Source organism: Calliphora vicina, chromosome 4 (assembly GCF_958450345.1).
Source record: "Calliphora vicina chromosome 4, idCalVici1.1, whole genome shotgun sequence".
In the NCBI taxonomy this organism is placed as follows: Eukaryota; Metazoa; Arthropoda; class Insecta; order Diptera; family Calliphoridae; genus Calliphora; species Calliphora vicina.
Genome location: NC_088783.1, coordinates 82,158,464 through 82,183,607, shown reverse-complemented (window position 1 = coordinate 82,183,607; position 25,144 = coordinate 82,158,464). Strand labels below are relative to the sequence as shown.

The window sequence follows — 25,144 nt, the reverse complement described above, 5'->3', positions numbered from 1 at the left end:
AAATTTTTTTTTTTTAAATTTTAAAATTTTTTTTTTTAAGTTTTAAAATTTTTTTTTTTGTTTTTTCAATTTTTTTTTTTTTTTTTTAAAAATTCGGGTTCAAAATTTTGTTCCCGATTTTGACCCATTGTAGGTCCAACTTACTATGGTCTTATATACGTCGTTGCAAATGTCTTTGAAATATCTATCATTAGATATCCATATTGTCTATATTAATGTCTTAGTAATCCAGATATAGCTAAAAAATAGGTCAAAAATCGAGGTTATCTTGGTTTTTTCCTCATATCTCAGCCATTTGTGGACCGATTTTGCTGATTTTAAATAGCAAAATTCTCGAAAGCATGTCTGACAGAATTATTGAAGATTTGGATCCCGAAGATATCTGGGGTCTTCAGAAAACTGATTTCAACAGACAGACGGACAGACAGACAGACAGACGGACATGGCTTAATCGACTCCGCTATCTATAAGGATCCAGAATATATATACTTTATAGGGTCGGAAATGAAAAATGTAGAAATTACAAACGGAATGACAAACTTATATATACCCTTCTCACGAAGGTGAAGGGTATAAAAATTAACATTATCTGGTGGATATGAATGGGTAAGTCTTTACTATTGATCATTTCTCTAAATGCTATATGTATGTGTTAACAGCACATTTAAATACATTTTCAGGATTCATAACAACAATCATACGTTACAAGTTCTTAGGATACTATTCGCACCCGGATTAAATGTTCCGCTATATAAAGCCTACCATGGTGTCCTTCAACAAAACTCAGATGAAAACTCAATAAATTTACTGTTGCAGTGGAATTTGTATCTCTTTTATGTGGAAAAATGGAGATATCAATAGAAGGCCAAACATCAGTCAAGTTGCCGTTTACAAATCCTTACCAGAATAAATGTAGACAAGAAAAGCGTGAAGATCACATATTGTTTTTGTATATTACATACATTGTAATCTGTATTACATTGTAAACACCTTTGATTTTGGAAATAAATTGGAAAAAAATTATATTAGTTTTTGATTATTTCATATACAAATATTTTTTATATTAGTTACCAGTACTGATAAATTCAGTCTTGAGAATCGAATTGTATTATTTTTAGCAGTTGTGTGTATCATTAATTCAGCAATTGAATGATGTTGGTACCATATATTCTATTCTGTCAATCGAAATATATGATAGTACGTGCAACCGACAAAATTCGATTGGCGACAAATTCGGTTGTGATCACGAATCTGTTTTCTCTGTGTGTGATAAGTTTCTTAACGTTTTACAATCTGAATTCCTAAGATATTTCAAGTTTGACATGGTGTCCACATACAAGTTTTTTACGTAATACAGGATATTGGCACATGTAATGTTCCAATGTTTCGTTCTCTTTCTTCATCACACGGTGTGGAGTTAGATGAGACATCAAATATATTCATATGTCCAGTTAATACATTCAGAATGGCATTTCTTCTCTTTATATTTAGCATTCACCATTTCAGTTTCTGACATGCTCATTCATTGTCAATTCCTTTAGTTCATCCTTAAACATTGGAAAGGATTTGGCATTCTCCATGTTGATGTTAGCCATTGATGGTGTCATACTGGATAACTGAAAGTTTATATCATTTTTAACACTGAAAAACGATTTAACACTGTTCCTTATGATTTTGTTATCAATCCTTTTAAATCATTTAATGCCCTTCATAATTGCCATCAGATCAGCCTGAAAGACCATTTTATAATCTGCGCGGCAAAAGTATTTACCTATATTTAGGCTTAGTTCGTATAAGCCCATTGCCGTTTAGATACCTCTTTGTTAACCACTTGTATATAGTTTGGTTCATTAATTATTCCTTACTTAAGTTACTTCATCCCATTATTCAGCATCTGGTATTATGAATATACTAATTATTTCATATCCTTCAGGGCTTAAGCCTCATTTCGAGCCTAGCACATTCTATATGCTTATTTTACTCTACTATCACTGTAATTTGTATTGCCTTGTTTTAAAAGAGAGGTTGTTCATAATTTGGAATTTTCCGGTGAAAATTTTTCTCTCTGAACCAGTTATAAGATATGGTTGGATCCTTTCTTCTGATCAATATTGTGACGTCATCTGCATAACAGATATATTTGAAACCTTCATCGTAGATAATCCTTAGTAGACAATGTGTGGTAGTTACCAGTTAGTGCTAGCCGTTTTTTTAAGTTTGCTCTTGTTTTCGATATATACCGTTATTTCGAAAATGGAATAGGTTGCACAACATATATTCGCGTAACTCAAAAACCGTTTAGTTTATTGAATAAACTGAAAAAACGAAATTCCAAAATAAATTTATTCCAAACTTTTATTTAATATGCGCAGTCGTTTTAGAAAAATAAATTTAAAAAAAACGGTTAGCACCACTGGATTCATCGTACTCGAATTAGGTAAACCAGCCGGGTGACCCACTTGACAGTTTTTTCAACTAGCACAGTGTATTTAGTAACATATTTATACTAAATTCTATTTGACTGAGATAATAATTTTGAAACTTTTACAAAATCAAATGCACTTAGCATTTTTGCATACATATAGTTATTTAATATTAACCATTCCTGACTAATTAAAACCAAAAATTGTAAAGCTGTGTATACTTTATTGGATATTTTATGTTTTCTTTTTTAACCGGTTTTTTCGAAGTCGGTTAACCGAGAACACTAATATTTTCTTATTACGGCGCCAGAATTGAGTGGAACAAGGGATGTCCGACAGGCTCTCAAACTATCGTAGATTCAAAAGAAAGACAAATCTCTAGCTTTCAAAATTTCAAACCTCCCCAGATATCAAACTCAGTTTGTCCATTTTGGTGACCAGTTTTTTTATGGGCAACCAAAGGTTCTGAAAATCAGTGGGCCCTCAAAAAAATGTGTCATCAGTTTTAGACCAACAGCTAATGTCAATATGATATGATATTTTTGTAAAATATTGTAATATTGTTGATAGAACTGACCATCTCGGCTTTGGCATTGGCATATCGACCAACCACAGATATTCATTAAATGTAATTAGAAGGCATGATTAGTTAAGTTCACAAAAAAATGGACATTGAAGCCTTTGATTCTATACCCCTCAGTAAATATATTTTAACATTCCACTCAACTAAGTAAATACTAGGGTATTCAATTAATCGGGTTTCTGATTTAATCGGTTAATCGAGCAAATAATTAATCGAGGTTTACATTTAATCGGTTAATAATCGGTTAAATTTAAATTATTCGATTAACCGAATAATTTTCATTTTAATTTAAATTGAAAAGAAAAACAAGCATTTTGTGTATTTATATAAGCATTTTGTTAATAAAAAGAACAAAAACATAAAAAACAAACAAAACATAACATTTCAACAAAACAATAAATAAACATGTGAGGATTTTAGGGAAATCTTCTGAAAAAATCTTTTAAAAAAAGAATATAATTTAAATGATTTCTAAATGATTTTTTTAGTTTTAATAAAACTTGACTTAAAAAAACTATCTCACTGATTGTAGATGTTGGAGAAATCGAAATTAATGCATGATAAAGAATATCCAATTTCTCAGTTATTTTTTTAGTTTTTTTTAATCATATAAAATCTTCCATCATACCATGGATTTTTGGATTTTTTTAGATTTTGAATACTTTAATACTTTCTTTAAGTTGTGATAAAAGACTCGTTTCAGTAATGTCTTCAGTTTCGTCTATTACCATATCGTCCTCCGACTCATTAGGACAAAAATCATCATAGAACATTCTAGAAATAAGGGTCATATTTCCAAATTCCTTAGTCAGTTTTCGTACTATACTTAAAAAAACTATTGCTAGAAGGGAATGTTTACGAGTTAAGAAATAAAATTTGTGTGTTTAAAACTATATTTTTATATAAAGTGCAAAAAAGAATACATTTCGGTTAATCGGTTAATCGACACAAATTAATCGGTTTATTCGTTATTTGAAAATCGTCAATTTTAAATTATTCGAACAGTTAACCGGTTAACCGATTAACGGTTAATCGATTGAATACCCTAGTAAATACCATACATTAAAGTTCATATACAATTAAAAACCAAAACAAGCTACTTTCGGCTGTGCCAAATCTTATATAGGTACCCTTCACCAAAGTGCACTTTAAAATAAAGATTGAAAATACTTATTCCAGAATATAATTTTATTAGTAATTTATGGAAAATATTTTTTTAGGATTAAAAAATATATTTTTTGGTCCATTGTAGATCCGAATTACTATGGCGTAGTGTTTATAAACCGGTTAACCGAAAACCCGGTTTTTCTTCGAAATCTCGGTTTTTTGCGAACCGGTTAATTTAAAATGTTGATTTTCGGTTAACCGGTTTATCCGGTTTTTATCACTCGGTTAACCGGTTTTTAAAATTTGGAACTAAAATTGATAAATCTCACGTTTTTGTGCATTTCTAATATTCATTGTATACACATTATTGGTCTGATTTGAAACCTAAACTGCTGATCTACAATACAAACCTCTTTAGATTAATATTTTTAAGAATTACAATGATTCTGAATAGTAGAATACGATGAGTTTACTTAAAAACTTTTTCAGAATAAATTTAAAAATTAAATTCCGCATAATTCTATAAGTTTAGGCTAAACCTTACTAATGATTCATTAAAAACTTAGTGATGATCTTACCAAACGTTCAATTGAATTCGATGTACATACCTATCTTCAATAAATTTGACTTCGTGTTTTGTTCCTAAAATTTTAATTTATTAATCATTCGTTAGCTTTTCAGAAATATTACAGGAGAGACAAAAAACGTTCTAAAATCCATTATTTGAAATATTTTTCAAATCTGATAATGGAGTTTTTTTCTAATGACAAATAATCACAGCTAAGAGGAAGTGGGATTATATCTTATAGGTCCTTTTTTGGGACTTGTACCAATTTCTGTTTCATATCAAAAGTAGATTTGATAATAAATTTCAAATTATCAAATATTGAATTAAACAAGTGATTTACATTTTTTGGTTGAAATTTAATGAATAAACCAATAATTAAAACAAGTATTATATATTTAGTAACATATTTATACTCAATTCCATTTTAGTGAGATAATAATTTTGAAATTTTTACAAAATAATTGGACTTAGCTCTTTTGTATATTTTCAGTTATTTAATATTAACCATTCCTGACTACTACAAATTACAAAATTTAAAGCTATATATACTTTATTGGGCATTTTATGTTTTCTACACATATATGACGGTTAACCGGTTTTTTCGGTGTCGGTTAACCGAAAACCCGGTTTTTTAAAAAAGGCAAATTTTCGGTTAACCGACAAACCGGTTTTTTAAAAAGTCGGTTTTTTATAAACACTACTATGGCGTTATATACATCGTTGGTCTTTGAAATATATATCATTAGATATCTATATTGTCTTTATTAATGATTGTTACAACTGTAAACCATCATATCGAACTCGACTTTTTGATATTTTTATTACAAGGAAATACTAATTTTTCTACATTAATATGTTTTAGTACAAAATGTCCTTCCATACCACTGTATCGCCTTTAAATTTCTCAATACCATTCGTTGTTCATATAAATACTCGTACATTAAAATTAAAGCATCATTACGGCGGGCACTGCAATCCTTATTACATTTAACAAATATATTTAGTGTGAAAAAATAAAACTTTATTGAATTTTTGGTAAAAGGTAAGTAGAATTAAAATCTACATTAATCAATATTATAAATTAATATGTGAGCAATTCGAAAATTGTTTTGGAATTATTACTTGGTTGGAAAGTAAATTAAATATAATATGCATTATATTAAGATGGTATACGAGAATCGAAATGTACAGTGAATTATCATTCTAATAGGGTATAATACCAAAAATCAAGTTACTTCAATAACTTACTAGTGGAATATTGGTATAATGGATGAAACTTTTTAATGGAAACTCAGATCATGCTTCAACATGCATCGGAGAGCAAGTTATTAGCTTTTTTAAAAAAATATTTTGCTTTATTCTGAAGACAAATTTTTTTATAATTTTGTCCAGCCAGATATGAGATTGGAACCACATCTATTCAAAGATTAAAAGTGAAAAAAAAAACTTAAAAATCTTATTATTTAGGTATACATGCGGACTGCGGAGAAAGTTAAATTATTGTGAATAGTTTATACAATAGAGCAATATTTACTCTTTCTCCAGAGTTTCGAATTATTTAATTCGAAACTCTTAATTCAGAATTAAAAATGTCAATAATATATTCCATAAAACCATTCACAATAAAACAAGTTCTTTAGCTTCATTCAAACAAATACTTTCATGTTAATGAATTCATTGCTGAATTAACCAAAATTCATTTAAGCTTTGAATGGTTTTCTTAATTCAAACTTAAACCAAATTGAATTAAAACATTTTTTTTCTTCATTCAATTTGTGTTGGTTTTGCTCTTAATAATTTACAAAATTAATTTAAATCAAGTAAAAGAGTTATATTCGGAGAATCTTATATACCCTTAAGATAAAGTTTGAAAATATTTTTTGCTTAAAACAAAATTATTAGTGAAAAAAATATGGTTAAAAAATAATTGTATGGTAAAATTTTGAATTTCCGAACTACTATGGCGTTATTTGGAATATATTTATATTGAAATATATATCACTAAATATCCATAATACATATATATGTATGTATTAACGACTGAGTAATCCTGTAATATAGATAAATAATAGGTAAAAAATCGAGGTAATCGTAGGTTTTTGCTTATATCTCACCCAATTTTGGGCAGATTTTCTCTTTAAATAGCAACCTAACCGGAAATTTATAGGATGTGTTGATGTATGAATAATGTATGTGGGTTATTTGGAGCCGGAAAGTTGATTTCAACATACAGACGGACATGGATATATCGACCCCGCTAACTATTATGGTCCAGAATATACAGTAACAAAAGTGTTCACAAAAAGTCCCGAAATTTTAGTATTACAGAAGAATTTTATTATTCACTATGTATTTGAAAAATATTAATTACTAACTTATACAATACACAAAATCTAAATTTGAAAATTGGTGTAAACAGTTTTGTCCCTTGTTTCAAAAACAGAGTAATTTTAAAATTAATATTTTGTATGACCACTATGTGATTTTTTACAGCTTTGATTCTTTATGGCTTTATATTTTGCGATGCTAGAAGAGCTCGCTCCCACAATTCAACTACGGGTCTTCAAAAGTCTTTTTTTCGGCAAAAATTTTACGTTTTAAAATTGTCCAAAGGTGCTCGATAGCGTTTAAATATATGGACTGGGAAGGCCATTCGAGCAGTTTGAATTCGTTATCAACAAACCATTTTTTGTTATTTTTGCGATGCTCTTAGGATCATTGTCCTGCATAATTATTTTTTGTTGGCCACATTCAACACCGAATATATCCAGACTCGGGAGATAAGAGGCCTCCAATATGGTAATACAGTCTGTGACACTTATAATACCATTGATACGCAGAGGTAAACCGGGCTCATTGCCACGAAAACATCCCCAAACCACGATAAATCCACACCTAAAATTTCATAGTTTGACATATGTTGCGATCTTGTATCTCAACGCGTTTAACAACCCATGTCAATGTGTGTCTATCTGATCCACCCGATTAATTTTAGTTTCAACAGACCAAGTAACTTGTTTCCAATCGTCAATGGTGAAGTTTTCGTACGATTTAGCGAACTTTAATCGAGCCTTACGATGCTTCGACTTAACAATGTGCAAACTGCAGTATTTGTGGCTCCTAAAACGATTAAGCGCCTTGAAATTCGAGCATCAGCAGAAGTCCCCACAATGTCGTGGGACTGATAAATTATTTTATTTTTTTTATTTTATTGTAAAGTCCGATAGAAACTTTGTATTTTTTTATCAATTAATCGGTAAGAAACGCAATTTTGTATATCTTCTAGGATCTTTTTCTTCAAAACTGAATTTATAGCTTTATCCATTGTATAGTACTGAAAATTTATTGAAGTGCTTTATTTTCTGTTTTTTTTAATAGAGAAATTAAAAGGATTATTATTTACTTTATTTTCTTCTTGTATTATCAGAATTTAATTTAAATTTCTTAATCCATTGTTCACCGACTTTCTTAATTAAAAACATGTACTTTTATCACTGTACAATCCTGATAACATTAATATACATTTTTATTTGCATCTGTTTAGAAATTCATAAAAGAAAGAAATGTCACTAAACACCAAAGCTGATGTGGAAACATGGCAGGCATTTAAAAACCACTGGATTTTATGGAAATTTTTCGGTTTACAGCCACCAAAACGTGACTCTAAATGGTTTAAGCCATACATTGCGTATGCGATATTCCTGAATGTGACCGTTACACTGCTGTTTCCCACTACGCTCATTGTCAATTTGATACTTTCGAAAAACTTAACGGAATTATGTGAAAATCTTTATATGACAACAACGGATGTGATCTGCAATATAAAATTTTTAAATGTTGTTGTGATGAGGCATAAACTGCTAAAGGTGCGTACAATTTTACAACGTTTAGATGCCAGAGCGAAAACCCACAAAGAAGTGGCCATATTGGAGGAGGGCATTAAATTGGCTAGAAAATGTTTTATGACTTTTGTACGTTTGTTTTGTTGTGCCATAATCAGCAGTCAAATGATGGTTTATCTTTCAAGCGAACGAATACTAATGTATCCAGCTTGGTATCCCTGGGATTGGAAGGCATCAAAGAGGAATTTCCTCTACGCACACTCGTATCAATTGTATGGATTAATTTTGCAAGCAATACAAAACCTTGGCAACGACACGTATCCACCGACGTACTTAATCATTTTAACAGCTCACATTAAGGCATTAGCCTCGCGCATCAAGGACTTGGGTACTAATGAAGCAACTACCGATGAAGACTTGTATAAAGAACTAACGAATTGCATCAATGACCACAATACCATAAATGAGTATATTATACATTAACATATATTTAATATAAAGTGCTACCTTGGAAATTTATTTAGTTTTTTGCTATCAAATTTCGAACAAAAAATCGCTTACTTTTAGGGTTCGGGTTAAAATTTGTACCAACATTTCGATTTCCAAGGTGACACTGTATTCCAAACTCATTTAAACATTTTCTTTTCTTTATCTTACTTAATGTTTTTTCAGACTTTTTCTCAATATCCAGGAAATTATTTCTCCTACATGTTTTGCTCAATTTATGGCCACTGGATTAGCTCAATGTACCATTGGGGTCTATCTGATTTATGTGGGTCTACATCCTTCGAAAACTCTCAACATCATCATATATTTCAGTGCGGTTACGATGGAAATTTTTATTTTGTGTTATTATGGCGACTTGTACTGTCAGGCTAATGTGCATTTGACCGAGTCCATATACGACTGCAATTGGATGGATCGCGATAAGAAATTTAAAAAGGCATTTTTGGTTCTATTGCAGCGTTCACAGAAAACAAGCAGTATAATGGCGGGAAATTTGATTCCTGTGCGAATGCCAACATTCGTTAGTGTTAGTACAATAGATATATGAATAAGATTTCCCTCATTTCTGACCTAACTCCCCCGAATTTATGTTTTTAAATTAGTTTAAGCATCAATAATTTAATTTTCATGATTTCTTACTAGAATTTTAATATCTGTTTCTAGGAGAATTTAACAAGATTTTGCAGTGGCGAATTCCGTCAAATTCGAGCGTATTCATTAATGTGTATATATAAAGTTTGAAAATGCAAGAATTCGCACAAATTTTATTGAATTCGCCACGGCCATCACCTTGTAAAATTAGCCTTGGTTTTATCCAATTTATTTATTAAAATTATATCTTTCATTTCAGGTTATGAAAACAGCATATTCAGTGTTTACAGTTCTCAATAAAGTCAACTAAGCTCAAATTCAACTAAATATGTAAATAAAACTTATTTAAATATTTTTTTTTGTAGCTGCCGAATGTAATCAAATGGAATAGATTAAAATGTGCAAATGTTTTGTAATAAACTGCTTAAGTCATATCCCCTTTATTCACCAAAATCCTATTTATTAGGGTGTTTTTTTTTCTATTGATTGAATTTCGATAAAAAAAAAGTATAAAACTGCAACAAAGGAAATTTGAGTCAAATCGAATTGCTCGTGGTTTTTAATAAATTTAACATTTAATGGAATCGAAATCATTACAGAATTCTCTTAATAAAAACATATAAATGTAAAGAATTGATTGGAATGTTTAGTTATTTAGATTTCTCCAATCATTATATATGGCCGAGAATAACTATCCCGGAGAGGGGAACGTATAGTTCAAATTTCATGTCTCTACTTCTTGGTGTTTGGGATAGGCAATGTTGAATCAGCCAGTCACTCATATGTGGGGTTTTCCATGTCAAGTGAACCAACTTTTGAAATCGATGTCTTCCGATTGGGATGAAATTTGCACCAAGGATAGTTTTATATTTTTCTTTTGCAAAAGATTGCTGTTATGGTATTCATTCGAATAATGATCGTTCGATTAATTGAATAATTTCTTACACCCAGAGAAAAAATGAACACATCCGTGTACGATTTGACACCATTCGGTGTCAATAGTGTATCAACCCCGTATGTGCACAAATTGTACACGAACGGTGTCAATTTGACAACGAAAAAATGACACCATTCAGTTGCCGAATTGACACCATCCGTTGTCGATTTGACACCGTTCGTGTACGATTTGACACCAGACCGTTGTCAATTTGATACCGCACCGTTGTCAATTTGAAACCATATGTTGTGGATTTGATACCGTTCGTGTACGATTTGGTAATTGAAATACATAAATAATAATTCCTTTACGTTTTACATTTATTTTTATATACAATACGAATAAAAATAAAATACATATAAATTTCATGTTTAAATTTTGCAAAACATTGGTGGCAATTGTCGGAGTTCCTGTATGTGAAATTTCAAATAGCATCCCTAATTGTGGCACTACTTCCACAGGTCATCATTCTAAAAAAATAAAACAAATACTTATTGTATTCTACATTGCTGATAATTATATATATGTAAGTATAGCTCTCCTTTCCTTTTAAATGTACAAAAACTGTATGTTTATTGTTTCCAGAAATTTTTGGAGTTGTATGTCGTCAGTGGATTCGGTGATCTTCTCATTTCTTGCACTGCCTGGATCTTCATCTGCATCAACACAAATTCACTATTAAACACAATTACACTTTCTTTTATACATATTTTAATTTTTAAATATTTTCACTTTTTTAATGTAAATAAAATTTAAAACTCACTTATAAAAACAAAGCAAAGCAAAAAGTTTCGACGCAACACTTTGACAATAACTTGTCAGCAACTCACGTTGAGATTTGTCGGCGATTAATTTAACAACATTGCGTTGTCGATTCGTACCCATTTGTTTACAAATTGTAAACGTACGGTGTCGAAAAAAAGTGACACCGTATGGTGCCAAAATGACACCAACCGTTTTGGATTTTGCAACGTCATTTTTCCCTCAGTGTACGAATAATTATTCGAACAATTTAAAAATGGCAATTTTCGAAGAACGAATAATTCGAACAATTTTATGTAGAATAATCGAATAAAACGAATAAATGTACACATATGAGGAGCCGCAGAACAAAAGGTACTTTTTCGCACATTTCAAATTTTTGGGAAAATGAGTTTTATTTATTTCTCCCCCTTAAAAAACTGCATGAACCTGGAAATGATAACAAGTTTCTTACTTATCAATAGATATATCTAACTGCCATAAGTCACCACATTAAATGTTAAGGATGTTTGATATAAAATCATTTTAATATCGGAAAAATAAAAATAAAGAAAAAAAGTACGTTTTGTTAAAAACAAAATTAAAAAGTATATTTTTTATGCGTTATTTTTTAATGATAATATTTTAAATGAATGTTTTTAATCCTGATCTAATATAATAAACAAATTACATATTGAAATTAAATATTTGCCCAATTCTCAATTGGTGTCGTAGTGTTGTAGCGTGGTGTCGTAATTTTTTTTATTAATATTTTGTTTTTGTTTCATAATATTTTGTTTGGAAAATATTTTTCACAAACAATTTACAACTCTACGACTTCGATTGTGAATTGGGCAATTTATTTTTTGGTTTTATACTAGTATTGTATATACGTTTTGTTAAGCATTTTTTTAGAACCCATTTACTTAGTAAAACAATTAAAAAAATTTGGCTGACTTGATTGTTTCTATAAGATTTCAACCCAAATATTATAAAAATACCAAAAAACCAATTTTTGAAAAGATGCGAAAAAGTACCTTTTGTTCTGCGGCTCCTCATATACATACATTCAAATTTATTAAATTACTTAAAATTTTTCATAATTCCAAATTTAAATAAGTAAAAATGACTTACAAAAATTTATTGTTTCTGAAATTCGAAAAATCGATCGCTGTAGATGAGTGGTTTGATATCTCCGTCTATAGTTACAACTCTGCAAGAAGTTACAATTCTAAAAACAAGTCTTTCAAAATGTTGTACCAATTTAAATAGAAGGTACACAATAAAATACTTGTTATTTAGAAAAAAAGGCTAAATTATTTTGGGAATTGTTTTCGAAACAGAGATTTTAGGGTCTAAACATGATGGAGTGAACATATGCTAGCGTAATATTAGCAGAATCGCAATTAATAATCAAAATATTAACGTAGATTAAAGTGGTGTTGAAAGTGATAAAATTTTGAAACGGTCGTCGAAAGTGATATTGAGGATGAGATTTATAATGATTACGTTGAAATTAGTGTTTATAAAAAACCGACTTTTTAAAAAACCGGTTTGTCGGTTAACCGAAAATTGGCCTTTTTAAAAAAACAGTTTTTCGGTTAACCGACATTGAAAAAAACCGGTTAACCGTCATATATGTGTAAAAATTATAAAATGTCCAATATAGTATATACAGCTTTAAAATTTGTTTTTAGTAGTCAGGAATGGTTAATATTATAAAACTATAAATATACAAAAGTGCTAAGTGCATTTTATTTTGTAAAAATTTCAAAATTATTATCTCCGTCAAATGGAATTGAGTATAATTATGTTACTAAATATATAATACTTGTTTTAATTATTGGTTTATTCATTAAATTTCAACCAAAAAATGTAAATCAATTTTTTAATTAAATATTTCATCATTTTGAAATTTATTATCACCTCGACTTTCTGATATGAAACAGAAAATGTTACAAGTCCCAAAAAAGGACCTATAAGATGCAAACGCACTTCTTCTTAGCTGTAATTATTTGTCATTATAAATCATACCAAATAATTAATAAAACCCCATTATCAGATTTCAAAAATATTTCAAATAAAATTCTGTCTCTCCTGTAATATTTCTGAAATGCTAACGAAATGATTAATAAATTTAAATTTTAAGAACAAAACACACTAATGAAGTCAAAATTATTGAAAGAATTTATATACATCGAATTCAATTTAACATTTGGTAAAATCATCACTAAGTTTTTAATGAATCATTAGTAAGTTTTAGCCTAAACTTATAGAATTATGCGAAATTTAATTTAAATTTTTAATAGTTCCACTATTATTTATTATTTATTCTGAAATAATTTTTAAGTAAACTCATCGTGTTCTTTTATTTAAATTCATTGTAATTCTTAAAAATAAATCTAAAGAGGTTTGTATTATAAATCAGCAGTTTAGGTTTCAAATCAGACCAATAATGTATATACAATGAATATTGAAAATGCACAAAAAAATGAGATTTATTAATTTTAGTCCCAAATTTTAAAAACCGGTTAACCGAGTGATAAAAACCGGATAAACCGGTTAACCGAAAATCAACATTTTAAATTAACCGGTTCGCAAAAAACCGACATTTCGAAGAAAAACTGGTTTATAAACACTAGTTGAAATAGACGAATGCCATGATCTTAAAATATGTATATGTATATAAGTGATGTTATTAACCGCGTACGTTGCAAAATATTTAATAAATCGAATGATAAACACAAATTTGCAAACTTACACTGTGTTGCAAGAAAAATATGGAGTTCGTCTTATATATGATGTTAAGTATCGTTGTACATCTTTGTCAATCATGCACTGTCTGACTTCAAATTAGCCACGTTCACTGACAATGATATCAAACTTTGCACAGATTTGTATAACTCCCTAAGACCCCTGAAGCTGGTCTTAGGGAGTTACACAAATCTATATTACAATTTGTTATAAATAATTTAAAAGAAGTTAATAATTAATTTACTAAAGTATTAGTTACTTATTTTAAAATCCGATTTAATGAACGAAATAATAAAGTCCTGAATACGTTTATATTGTAGTTGAATTCAGGATCATGTCCAACTAGCTCAAATTTTTTTAAAGCATATCTCCAAAATGGAAACTAAAATGTTTGCTAGTCATTTGTTTTGCAGATTGTTTGGGAGGAAATCTGATTAGAATATTTCTGATGAAAATTTAACTCTCAGAGGTAGAGGGATTTTTTGGTGCTAAACGGTATAACCAGGTCTGTGCAGACCTATATGGGATTTGTATGGAAATACATAGTCAGGTAAAATATAGAAAAGAGCTACCATATGTATAGTTTCCTTTTTTATTTTTATTAACGTTCAAATTATTCATAGGTCTGCACAGACCAGGTTATGAAGTTTGAACCAACATATTTAAGAATCTGGATTAAGCCGAACCAGGATCCACAATCGGTTCCGGAGAATGTTGCTCCAGGAAGTCATAAAAGGATTTGTCTCTAACAGGCTTGGGCGATGCCAATTACATTTTCCATTAAATTACTTTAGGTGTAATTGCAATTGATAATTTCAAATTACAATTACATGTAATTGTAATTGAAGAATTATGATTACAATTACTGGTAATTGTAATTGCGATTTTTCAATTACAATTACATGTAATTGTAATTTGAAAAATTCAATTACAATTAACAGTAATTGTAATTGAAAAATGGCAATTACAATTACCAGTAATTGTAATTGATAGAAAAAGCATTTGTAATTTATTAAAAAGTAATTTAATTACTTTAAATTCAATTACATTTATAAATATTAAAACGGTTTACCGTTTTTTTCATCTTTGTAAACTCGACCGGTTTCAGGTTTCTTTAACGGTTTTAATGAAATATGTTTTTTTAAAGCTCATTTAAACATATTTTTAAAAACTTTGATACTATTTTTAAAAATATTATTTCGTCAAAGATATCAAATAATTGCATAAAGAATTAAAAAATGTAAAATTTTCGAGGAGTTATTACTCAATTCTTAAGAACCATATAAGGACCATTTACGAACACATTAAGCTGCATAAATATCTAAAAAATATTAATATTGAACAAAAATTCCATACCTATCCGTAATTTATATTTGCAAATCATACTACAGGATTTTGTGAATATAGTCCATATTTGGCTATACCTCCCATATAAGGTCAACTCCCGAATAAGATCGTAATAAATTTCTTACAAATATAGTTATCAAGTTGAAATTCGAAACTAAAAATTTCAATATATATAAAAATCACTGTACTCAATTTTATGAAGATAAATTATCGTCATAGCCTTCGCATGAGAAACATTTCCGAAAAACTCATTAACCTTCACAAATCTCCAAAATAAATCTTTACTGAACCAAGTAGGTCATAGCCCCACATATGTCCCTTAACCCAAAAATACATTAACGCACATTTATATCGATCAAAAATTTAACAGAAATCAGTTTCAAGTAGACAGAAATCATACTATTTGATTTTGAGGCTATGGGTTCATAATTATATATTGCACGTATATAAGGCTCATATCCGGAGATTTCATTAAACGCGAATATATGTATATTAAAATTTCCGTATGCAAAATTTTGAACTATGTCTAAATATATTTGTATACCCTTTTTTATAATCGGATTCTTCACTTGAATTATATATAATTATTTTAAATTCGAAATGAAATAACTTCTTATATTTAAATTATTTCATATATTTATTTAATAGTATTTCAATGACATTTTCTCAATCCTCATACATAATAGGATCTTTATACCAATGTAACTTCTATAATTCTCATCATATGTCGGTGGAGGGTATTTCAGACTCGGCACGGTCGAATATAGTACTCTTACTTGTTTTTAAATGTAAATCATAACTTACAAATTTACTTCGTTTTAAAAATAGTTTGTTAACTTTGTTCAATATTCGTACATCATATTTCAAAAATGGCCAATATGTTAGTTCTGAGAAGTAAATGTTCTAATTTAGAGGGATATAAAATGATATGAAGTTGGAGTTTCGAGTTAATACGTCTTGAAATGAGTAGAATGTATACTTTGAATTTCAGAGAATTCGAAGTTGCTACAAATCCATATACATAAGGAGTGAGATCGAAAAATTCTTAACATACATATATGTTTATAAAAAAGAAACCACTAAACTTACAGCTTTAATTTTTTTTTATTTGATTGAAATTATTATTACAATTTACAAAAAAAATTATTTTTATAGTTTTAATCACTAGTGATGAAATTTTGAACCTTTTTCGGAAACCCTTCCATTAACGTTTTTATAGTGCTTTCTGTCACTTTGCTCGAACATGTAGTCCATCTCCGTTTAAAATCTACCACACTTTTGGACACCTTTTTTGTACTCTTCAATTCTCTTTTAACAAGAGCCCAATATCTCTCCACTGGCCTTAGCTCCGGGCAGTTTGGAGGATTTGCCTCTCTTGGTACAAATACCACATTATTGTTCTTGTACCACTCAAGGGCTTATTTGCCATAGTGACAGGATGCCAAGTCAGGCCAAAAATAAGTGGACACATTATGAAGTCTTATGAATGGAAGCAGCCTTTTTTGTAAACATTCCTTGATGTAAATTTCGGTATTTATAGAGCCCGTTGTAACAAATGAGTGGCTTCTTTTGCCGCAACTGCATATTGCTTGCCATACCAAGAACTTTCTGGGAAATTTTGTCTGCTTTTGGGTCCTAAACTTTTCTTCAACATTCCCTCGAGCATCAGCAACATAAAATTTTTGACCTGGAAGTTGCGAAAAATCTGCCAGAACATACGTTTCGTCATCCATTATGCAGCAAGAATATTTTTTTATAAAACTTGACTTCAATTTCCGTGCTCTGTTTTTGGCCTCTAAATTTTTAGTAGCGTTCCTGTCAGGAACTTTTTGAGCCTTGTATGTTTTTAAACCTGCATTAGCTTTAACTTTTCGTACCAAATAGTCCGAGCACTGAGCTAACCGGGCTGCTTTCCTACCGGATGTGTTGGGAGCTCTTTTGAAAATGCGTTCTATTTTTTTGGCTTTAGAAACATCATGTGGACCATTCCTTCTACCTGAACCAGGTTTTCTATCAACTGACAAGTTCTCCCGGTACTGTTTAATAACATTGGAAACAGTTTGACGGCAGACCTTTGTATGCTTGGCCAACTTTTTGTAAGACCAAGTTGGGTTTTGTTGAAAATATTTAATAATTTCAGTACGCACTTTTTTCTGGTCACTCATTTTAATCAGATTAACAAAAAATTAATATAATTGACATTACACATAATAACTGACATGTTTTTCAAAGGTAACTTGATCAAAAAAAAATTCAAATAATACTTGGGTTAAAAAATGTAATGAAAAACGTGTGTTAAGAATTTTTCGATCTCACTCCTTATGTACTTCGAACAAATTTAAAAATTATTGTTTACAAACTATACTTATATCAAGATTTTCAATCTTTGTTGTGAAACTGAAGACTAATTTAATTAATCGAGTATGAATCAGTAGATATGTATGTAAGTGTTACTATATAATATACTGGTCTTCGACATTCTACTGCACACTATAAAAATAAGTAATTGGTAACTTCTGTAATTTTATATTTTTTTATTAATAAATACTTTGAAAGTAATCATTACATAGTTTTAGTCATATTACTATTACTTTTTCTTAATTTTGTAATTGTAATTGACATTTTTCAATTACAATTACATGTAATTGTAATGTAAAATTTTGCAATTACAATTACTTGTAATTGTAATTGAAAAATTCAATTACAATTACATGTAATTGTAATGTGCTATTGGTCAATTACACATTACAAATAATTGTAATTGCAAAAATCCAATTACAATTACAAGGTAATGGTAATGTACCAGTAATATATTACACAATGTAATCATTACCGCCCAAGCCTGGTCTCTAACACGAAAAACAATAAAGTTATACACACTTTTATATGCAAAAGGTCTGCACAGAACATATACCTCCAAGGGTTAATGATGGACTTTCTTTTCGAATGTTTTTAATATTATCAATACTTGAATTGTTAACTTTAATGTTATTTTTGTTTTTCTTTAACAATAAAATTTTCATATATTATTTTATAATAACCTATTTCAAAACTTCATTTTTTACTTTTTCAAAAAAAAATTAAATTATTCGAATAATTCAATTAATTTTAAACGTGTGATCGAATTATTCGAACAAGTTAAAATCTCATATTCGAATTATTCGTTTAAATGGATGAGAAAAAATACTTGTTTTGTCAAAATGTAAAATCCTTCTAACTCAGAGATTCCTTGACCGATCTTGTTGAAAAATTGTGTCCAAATTAATATCCCTAATCTTGGGTTATCCCCGAAGACATCGATTTTAAAACTTTGTTCACTTGACATGAAATCTCCATGGATGGTAGAGTTGAAACAGTTAGAAGGACAGACACATTCTTGCACTCGTTCGAGTTTTTCTTGAATGTCGTCCAATTTTAGTTAGAGTTTTTCTTTTCGGGTATACCGGAAATTCCCGCCTAGTACAAATTATTCAATTTTAAGAATGTAGACTTCGTTAAAAATCTAAAAAAAGTCTTTGATTTTAAAATGTAATTGGATATAAATAAAAAAAAAACAATAAAATTTAATATAAAGAGATAAACTGACTCGATTTCTAATTATGGTTATATACAAACCTGTCACCATTTGTCATTTGTATCGGAATGGCTTTAATTTCCATTAGATTTTGTTCTACCTTCGTTAGATTCCAATTAATTCGCAAAAAATAATATATTTTGTTTATTCAATCATAAATTAAGTAATGATGCTAATTAAAACTTGAAGAAAATCCAATAATATTAAACACAATTCAATTCCATAGAAGTTGTTTTTATTCTAAAAATGTTAGTTTTACTTTTTCTGAAAAAGTAAAATACTAAAATAATTCCACTTTCGATAGGAATAGAATTCTGTGACAGCCATGAACATTCGCGAGTTTTTGGAATATTTTGAATAATGAACTTATTATTGGTCTATTTGGGTTAAGTCTTTTTTCTTGTATGAATCTTCTGCATTTGTTTTGGAGCTTTTAGAGAAAGTCAAGTTCCAAATAGTCTAGGTCTTACTTCTATATTTGTCTATCGGAGAACTGTGTCCAGACCAACGTCAGTGCGCAAATCTCCACTACCTTTTCATCTAACTTCACATAGTCCTAGGAAGTCAATTCATTATGTGACCATTTCATTGCAAACATTATGTATTTCATCACTGAGTAAAAGTAAAATTGTTGAATATTTATGGTTTTTATAAAAAGACACGACTTTGGCTCAAATTTCAAGCTACGTTTTATGCTAATTGACACAATAAATTTCACTCATACATTTCATTGTCACCCTAATACACTCTATTAATAAATAAAATAACATGCTCTTTTATATTTAGTTTATTAAATTTATTTGATTTATTTTGTTAATTTTTTTATTTATTTATAATAGTATGAATTCTTTTTGTTTATTTTTAAATATTAATATCAGAGTATTTTTAATACAATGTCATCGAATAATTTATTACAAAATGAACAATTTAAAAAAAAATAATGAAAATGTAATAAATATTGTACACACCATAAACAATTTATAGTAAATAAAAATGTAATTTATTTAAGGGATTTTGTTTATTTTTTTTATAACAATTCTATGTTGCAACTGTAAATTATGGTTGTTATTTTGACAAGAGATTTGCTTACAATGTTTCAAATAAAGGTTGTTATGTTTTGTTATTAAGAAAAAAATTATCAATTTATTAATATCATAATTTATTTATTAAACGTTATTGTATGTCTATTAAATGTTTCATAAATTTCGCGATTGTTTGCATTCATTTTTTTGTTAATTTTATTTTAAATAACACCAGTTTTATAGTAAAATATTAAATATACTATATGTACTTAAATGTAGATTATTATTATATATTGTATAATTTTTTTTTATTTTTTTTTAATTATTACGTACAATATACATAAATACTTAACTTGACTTAATTATAATTTCATTATATTTATTAATTTATATACCAAACACCCAGTGTTCTTTTGGTTTGTTTATTTTTTTTTTATTACTAGATAAAGACCATAGAAAAAACATACATAGAGCGGAAACTAGAAAAAAAACTCAAACATAAAAATTACTCATACGCGTGTTGTTTTTCTTTTCACATAGTTTTTTTTACTAATACATTCTCACCACTTAGGTTTTTGGCAACTGAGTTAGGTCTTTGACAGGAGAGTTCCCGATCTATGTGCATTAATCTATGATAAAGACTTTATGAACAGTGGTACACAAAAACTTAAAATTCTTAGGGTTATTTTTATGGTTTTGCGGAAGATTAGTTGACATTGTACCAAATAAGCGAGACCACAAAACAAATAATTATTTCATTAAAAAACAAGAACGATCAAAGTTGAAGGTCATTATTATATTGTTAGGCATTGTAAGGTCATATTTCCTTACAAAACTCATAATCTGAAAGCCGAACTGAAAGGGTATTTAGTATTTTAACACATTATTTGGCAATGAAAGTTGTATCAAAAACTTCAAGCTAAAATGTATAAAAAAAAAACAAGTTCTATTTAGGACATATCAAAATGGAGCTAAAATTTGGAAATGTAGGAAGATTCTGGCCGACAGTAAAAACTGTAATGTTGCATTTGAGGTTGATTCTGGATTTTTTTAAACGTCAAAATTTTCACCTCTGGATTCTTTGTGGTCCTCGCGTCATCCCATAGATATTCCACTGAACAGCTTACCTTATTTCACTACGACTCGTAAATTTATTAACAAACCAGGTATATGTAACACTACACAGAGAAAACAGATTCGTGATAGCAACCGAATTTGTTGCCAATCGAATGATACTATCTTAGTGACTGAATTTTACAGTTGTAGCTACCATATTTTGGAAGGGGTAACTAAAGTTTGGTTGCCTCAACTGAAATTATTCTTTATCAACTGACTTTTTGTTGTTAGAACTGAAAAATTCTATGTGTGCAACCGAATCATTCGATTGGAAACAAATTCGGTTGCTATCACGAATCTGTTTTCTCTGTGTATTTCTTAACCTTGATCTCAATGCAAAAACACCGGATTAAACAGTTTTTATACCAACAAAGCGTCATATGCGAGAAGTTTAGCTTTACTTCTTTAAAAATGTGCAGTTTAAGTACAATGATTGCTCACCAAAGCTTATGGTGAATGTGTTCCATCGGTTTCAAATTGCGAGAGATGGTTTGTGAAGTTCAGAAGTGGACACGGATGACAAAGATCGCCCAGGCCATTTCTCTAAGAAGAGTGTTCTAAAACTCTACAAGAGCTTGCAAAGTCATTGGGAGCTACTTAAGCAGCAATATCAAAACGTTTGCAAGCAGCAGGATTCATCAAAAAGCAGGGAAATTGGGTTTCATACGAATTGAAGCCAAGAGAGCTTGAAAGAAAATCATTTTGCATCGAATCATTATTTGCAATCACATATGATATCTTACGCGATAATCTGTAACGTAAGATATCATATGTGAAGCCCGAATCGACACCAAAGTCAAATATCCATGGCGCTAAGGTAATACTCTATATTTGGTGGGACCAAAAGTGGGATATCTATTATGAGCTGCTGAAATCTGGACCATCACGGGGAACTTGTATCGAAAGCAACTGATTCGTCTGTAGCTAGCATTGTTGTACTACATTTTAGAAACTATTTAGAAAGAGGAGGTTGGAAAATTTTGACTCATCCGCCTATTTGTTTCGATCGATACAGAACTCTCCATCTGGGATAAGCTTCACTTTGTAACAGAGTATCCGAAATTGGCTTGATTCGTTCTTGTCCTAAAACGATGAGCAGTTCTTTTGGCTCAGAATCCATATGTTGCCAGAAAGATGGGAAAAGGTCATAGTTAACAATCGCCAATACTTTGAATAAATTTATGTTGTACAAATGTTTCAAAATAAAAGCTAAATATTTGAAAAAATCCCGCTTTTTTAAGACATACACCCAATAATATTTAGGTTATGCGTCATTTAAACGTTTTTGCAGATCAGGCCAATATATTTAATAGCAATGCCAATTAAATTGGTGTAAACAGAATGCGACCCACTTGATCCAGCAAATACGATGTACCCTCTCCATCTTTTTGGAGCTGTCTAGGGAATTTAATTCAACTCTATGAACGAATTTCTGTACACATTCCCTTTTCCACTCACTGAGTATAATATGGAAATCATAAGATCCTGATGCAATTATGCTACAAAAACATATTCCCCTTCAGAATTCACTAATCAAAAATAATCGTACTTTGGTAGACAGGCTTTGGGATTGAGCGGACAATATCTAAATTTATCAGAGCTCGCTGCTACATTGTCGATATTATTGACCCTGAACTCAATGTCGAGAATTTTTTCTAGTCTGTCATGTTCCTGAGAATTATGAAGTTAATGTGGGTTTTTATCAACAGTTAAGACTAAACAACTAAACATTTGCCTATATTTCGATGAATCCAATACATCGTTTTCAGACTACTTTTTAACCTTGAAAATCCACTGTGGCTACCATTCATTATGTGACGACGCTAAATAAATAAGCGATTATCAACATTTAGGGGACCTTTGACATAAGATATATTTCCATTAGTCGTTAGCTGGCCGAGAGCCGAAGCATTTATCTCAACGGATTGTTCTCATTAGCTAATCATAGCCAATAAGTTGTAGTTAGCAGATGAAAGCTGAAGATGTATGTACCAAGAATTAGTCGTTAACCGACCGAGAGCCAAAGCATTTATCTCGTCGGATTATACTTATTAGCTAGTATAGCCAATAAGTTGTAGTTAGCAGATGAGAGCTGACGAATTTATCTCCTCGGATTACATCCAGAAGCTGTATTACCAACAATTAGTCGTTAGCCGACCGAGAACCGAAGCATTTATCTCGTCGGATTGAAGTTATTAGCTAGTATTAGCTAATAAATTGTAGTAAGCCGATGAATACTAAATAATTTATCTCCTCGGATTGCATCCATTACATACTATATTTACCAATAATAAGTCGTTAGCCGACCGCGAGCCGAAGCATTTATCTCGTCGGATTATACTCAGTAGCTAGTCCTAACTTAAAGAGCCAACGAATTCATCTCCTTGGATTGCATCCGTTGCATTTACTTTATAATAAATAGTCGAAGTGTTTATCTCATTATCAAACATATTCCAAAGATACAAGACAGCTCTGTGTTAAAGGAGATTACAAAGGAAGCTGACCTTTGAAGAACCTGGACAGACTAAGCATACCCCATGCATATGGAGACTAAGCAACAAAAACTGCATCACACACGGATTTGAATATTCTATCATCTAGGGTTATTAAGTTTGATTTAGGTGGTTCAACGAAGGTGGCATATGGTCTTCGATGAACTGTTGTCAGAACTTAACGACTTAGGCTTCCATACATATCGTCCAATTGGTAGAACTTGGGGGTTAAAGCCGAAGATAATTTAATGGTCTTTTGTTATTGTAATTTGATGGGATAAAGTTGATCAGGAGACTGTGATATCAATTGCATTTCTATTATATATGATTCTATATCCATGATGACCTGCTCCACTTATGCTGTGGGAGCTATCCTGTACATCCGTACCTTGTATATGTTGGTAATAGATGATGTATCAGGAGTTCATCCATACTAATAGGAAACTGGGTGACTTGGTGGGGTACATGTACGAATTCTTGAGATCTTTAAAAACTACCCTTGTATTAGGGTATCGAATCATATGTTACTGATTTAAACAGGAATTTTAAAGCCATTATAGCTGAAAGGAATTAGTGATCGCCCAGTCTTGCTTGGTGGCTCTGGTGTTTATGGGCCCTAAATTTAAAGGCGTATTCCAATGCCTACTTGTGAATATTTCAGGCAGAGATATATGCTACCCTCCTCTGTGTTTGATAAGGAGATTGAGGGGGATTGAAATGTTTGTGATGTCGGATAGTTAGTCACCAATTAGAACCATATGTTCGTAAAAGATTAACTAAACGATTGTTTGGTTAATAATGTAGTTCGTAAACTAAGAATTCGGCCAAGAATAAGGTAACTTGTCTGAGCTCCAGCAGACCAAACTATGGGTGTGTTCGTAAATGCAGTAAATTTGTGCATCACTGATGCCACGACCTGCTAACTTTTGCAACATATAACTTAATGATGCATTGGTTGCACAAATTTGCAGCATCACTGACAACAATTTGCATTAAAAAACGTTTGACGTAAAGCAATAATCGCAAATATGCTTTTTCGAACGCTAAAATTATAATTTGCTGCAGTGATGCAATCATACTGAATTTACGAACACACCCTATTAATTACTCTGTTCTGGCGAAGATCTCAAAAGTTACTATCCATCGGAAAGAGCGATTTGAAAATATTTACTGAACTATTCACCCGACATTGTGGATTTAGATAACGCCATCACCACTTACGGCTTACGCCTAAAAAGTGCTTCGCCCAGGAACAGCCAATCGACCTGCGTATATACCTTCGTTTAGGAAGTCGAAAATCTCGAACTCAACTCGGTAGTTTGTAAATTGGTACTCCACCATGTATCAAATATAATTTATAGGTTAGGTAACCAAAACGATGTGGCCAATTCAAACTTCCGTAGATACCGCAACACATTATAGTTTACAAATGCGAGACTGAGCCGCAAAACTCTCAATTGCAGCGAAAAAAGGAAGGCCTGATTACCCTTAGCCCTCTAACCGGCAAGGCTGCCTTTAGGCGGGTATGTTAAATGTATGT

The 25,144-nt window shown here is 30.2% G+C and overlaps 1 protein-coding gene across 1 annotated transcript; it reads left to right on the top strand.

The window, feature by feature from the left end:
• Nucleotides 1-8,231: 8,231 nt before the first annotated feature.
• Nucleotides 8,232-10,017, top strand: LOC135957440 (odorant receptor 2a-like). Its single transcript, XM_065508183.1, has 3 exons — nt 8,232-8,990; nt 9,196-9,556; nt 9,881-10,017. The coding sequence occupies exons 1-3, from the start codon at nt 8,245-8,247 to the stop codon at nt 9,929-9,931; spliced, it is 1,158 nt and encodes a 385-aa protein (XP_065364255.1). The 5' UTR covers nt 8,232-8,244; the 3' UTR covers nt 9,932-10,017.
• Nucleotides 10,018-25,144: the final 15,127 nt, after the last annotated feature.

Coding starts and splice junctions, on each gene's coding strand:
- LOC135957440 (XM_065508183.1), top strand. CDS start 8,245: ATGTCACTAAACACCAAAGCTGATGTGGAAACATGGCAGGCATTTAAA. Junction 8,991..9,195: donor GACCACAATACCATAAATGA/GTATATTATACA, acceptor ATGTTTTTTCAG/ACTTTTTCTCAATATCCAGG. Junction 9,557..9,880: donor GAATGCCAACATTCGTTAGT/GTTAGTACAATA, acceptor CTTTCATTTCAG/GTTATGAAAACAGCATATTC.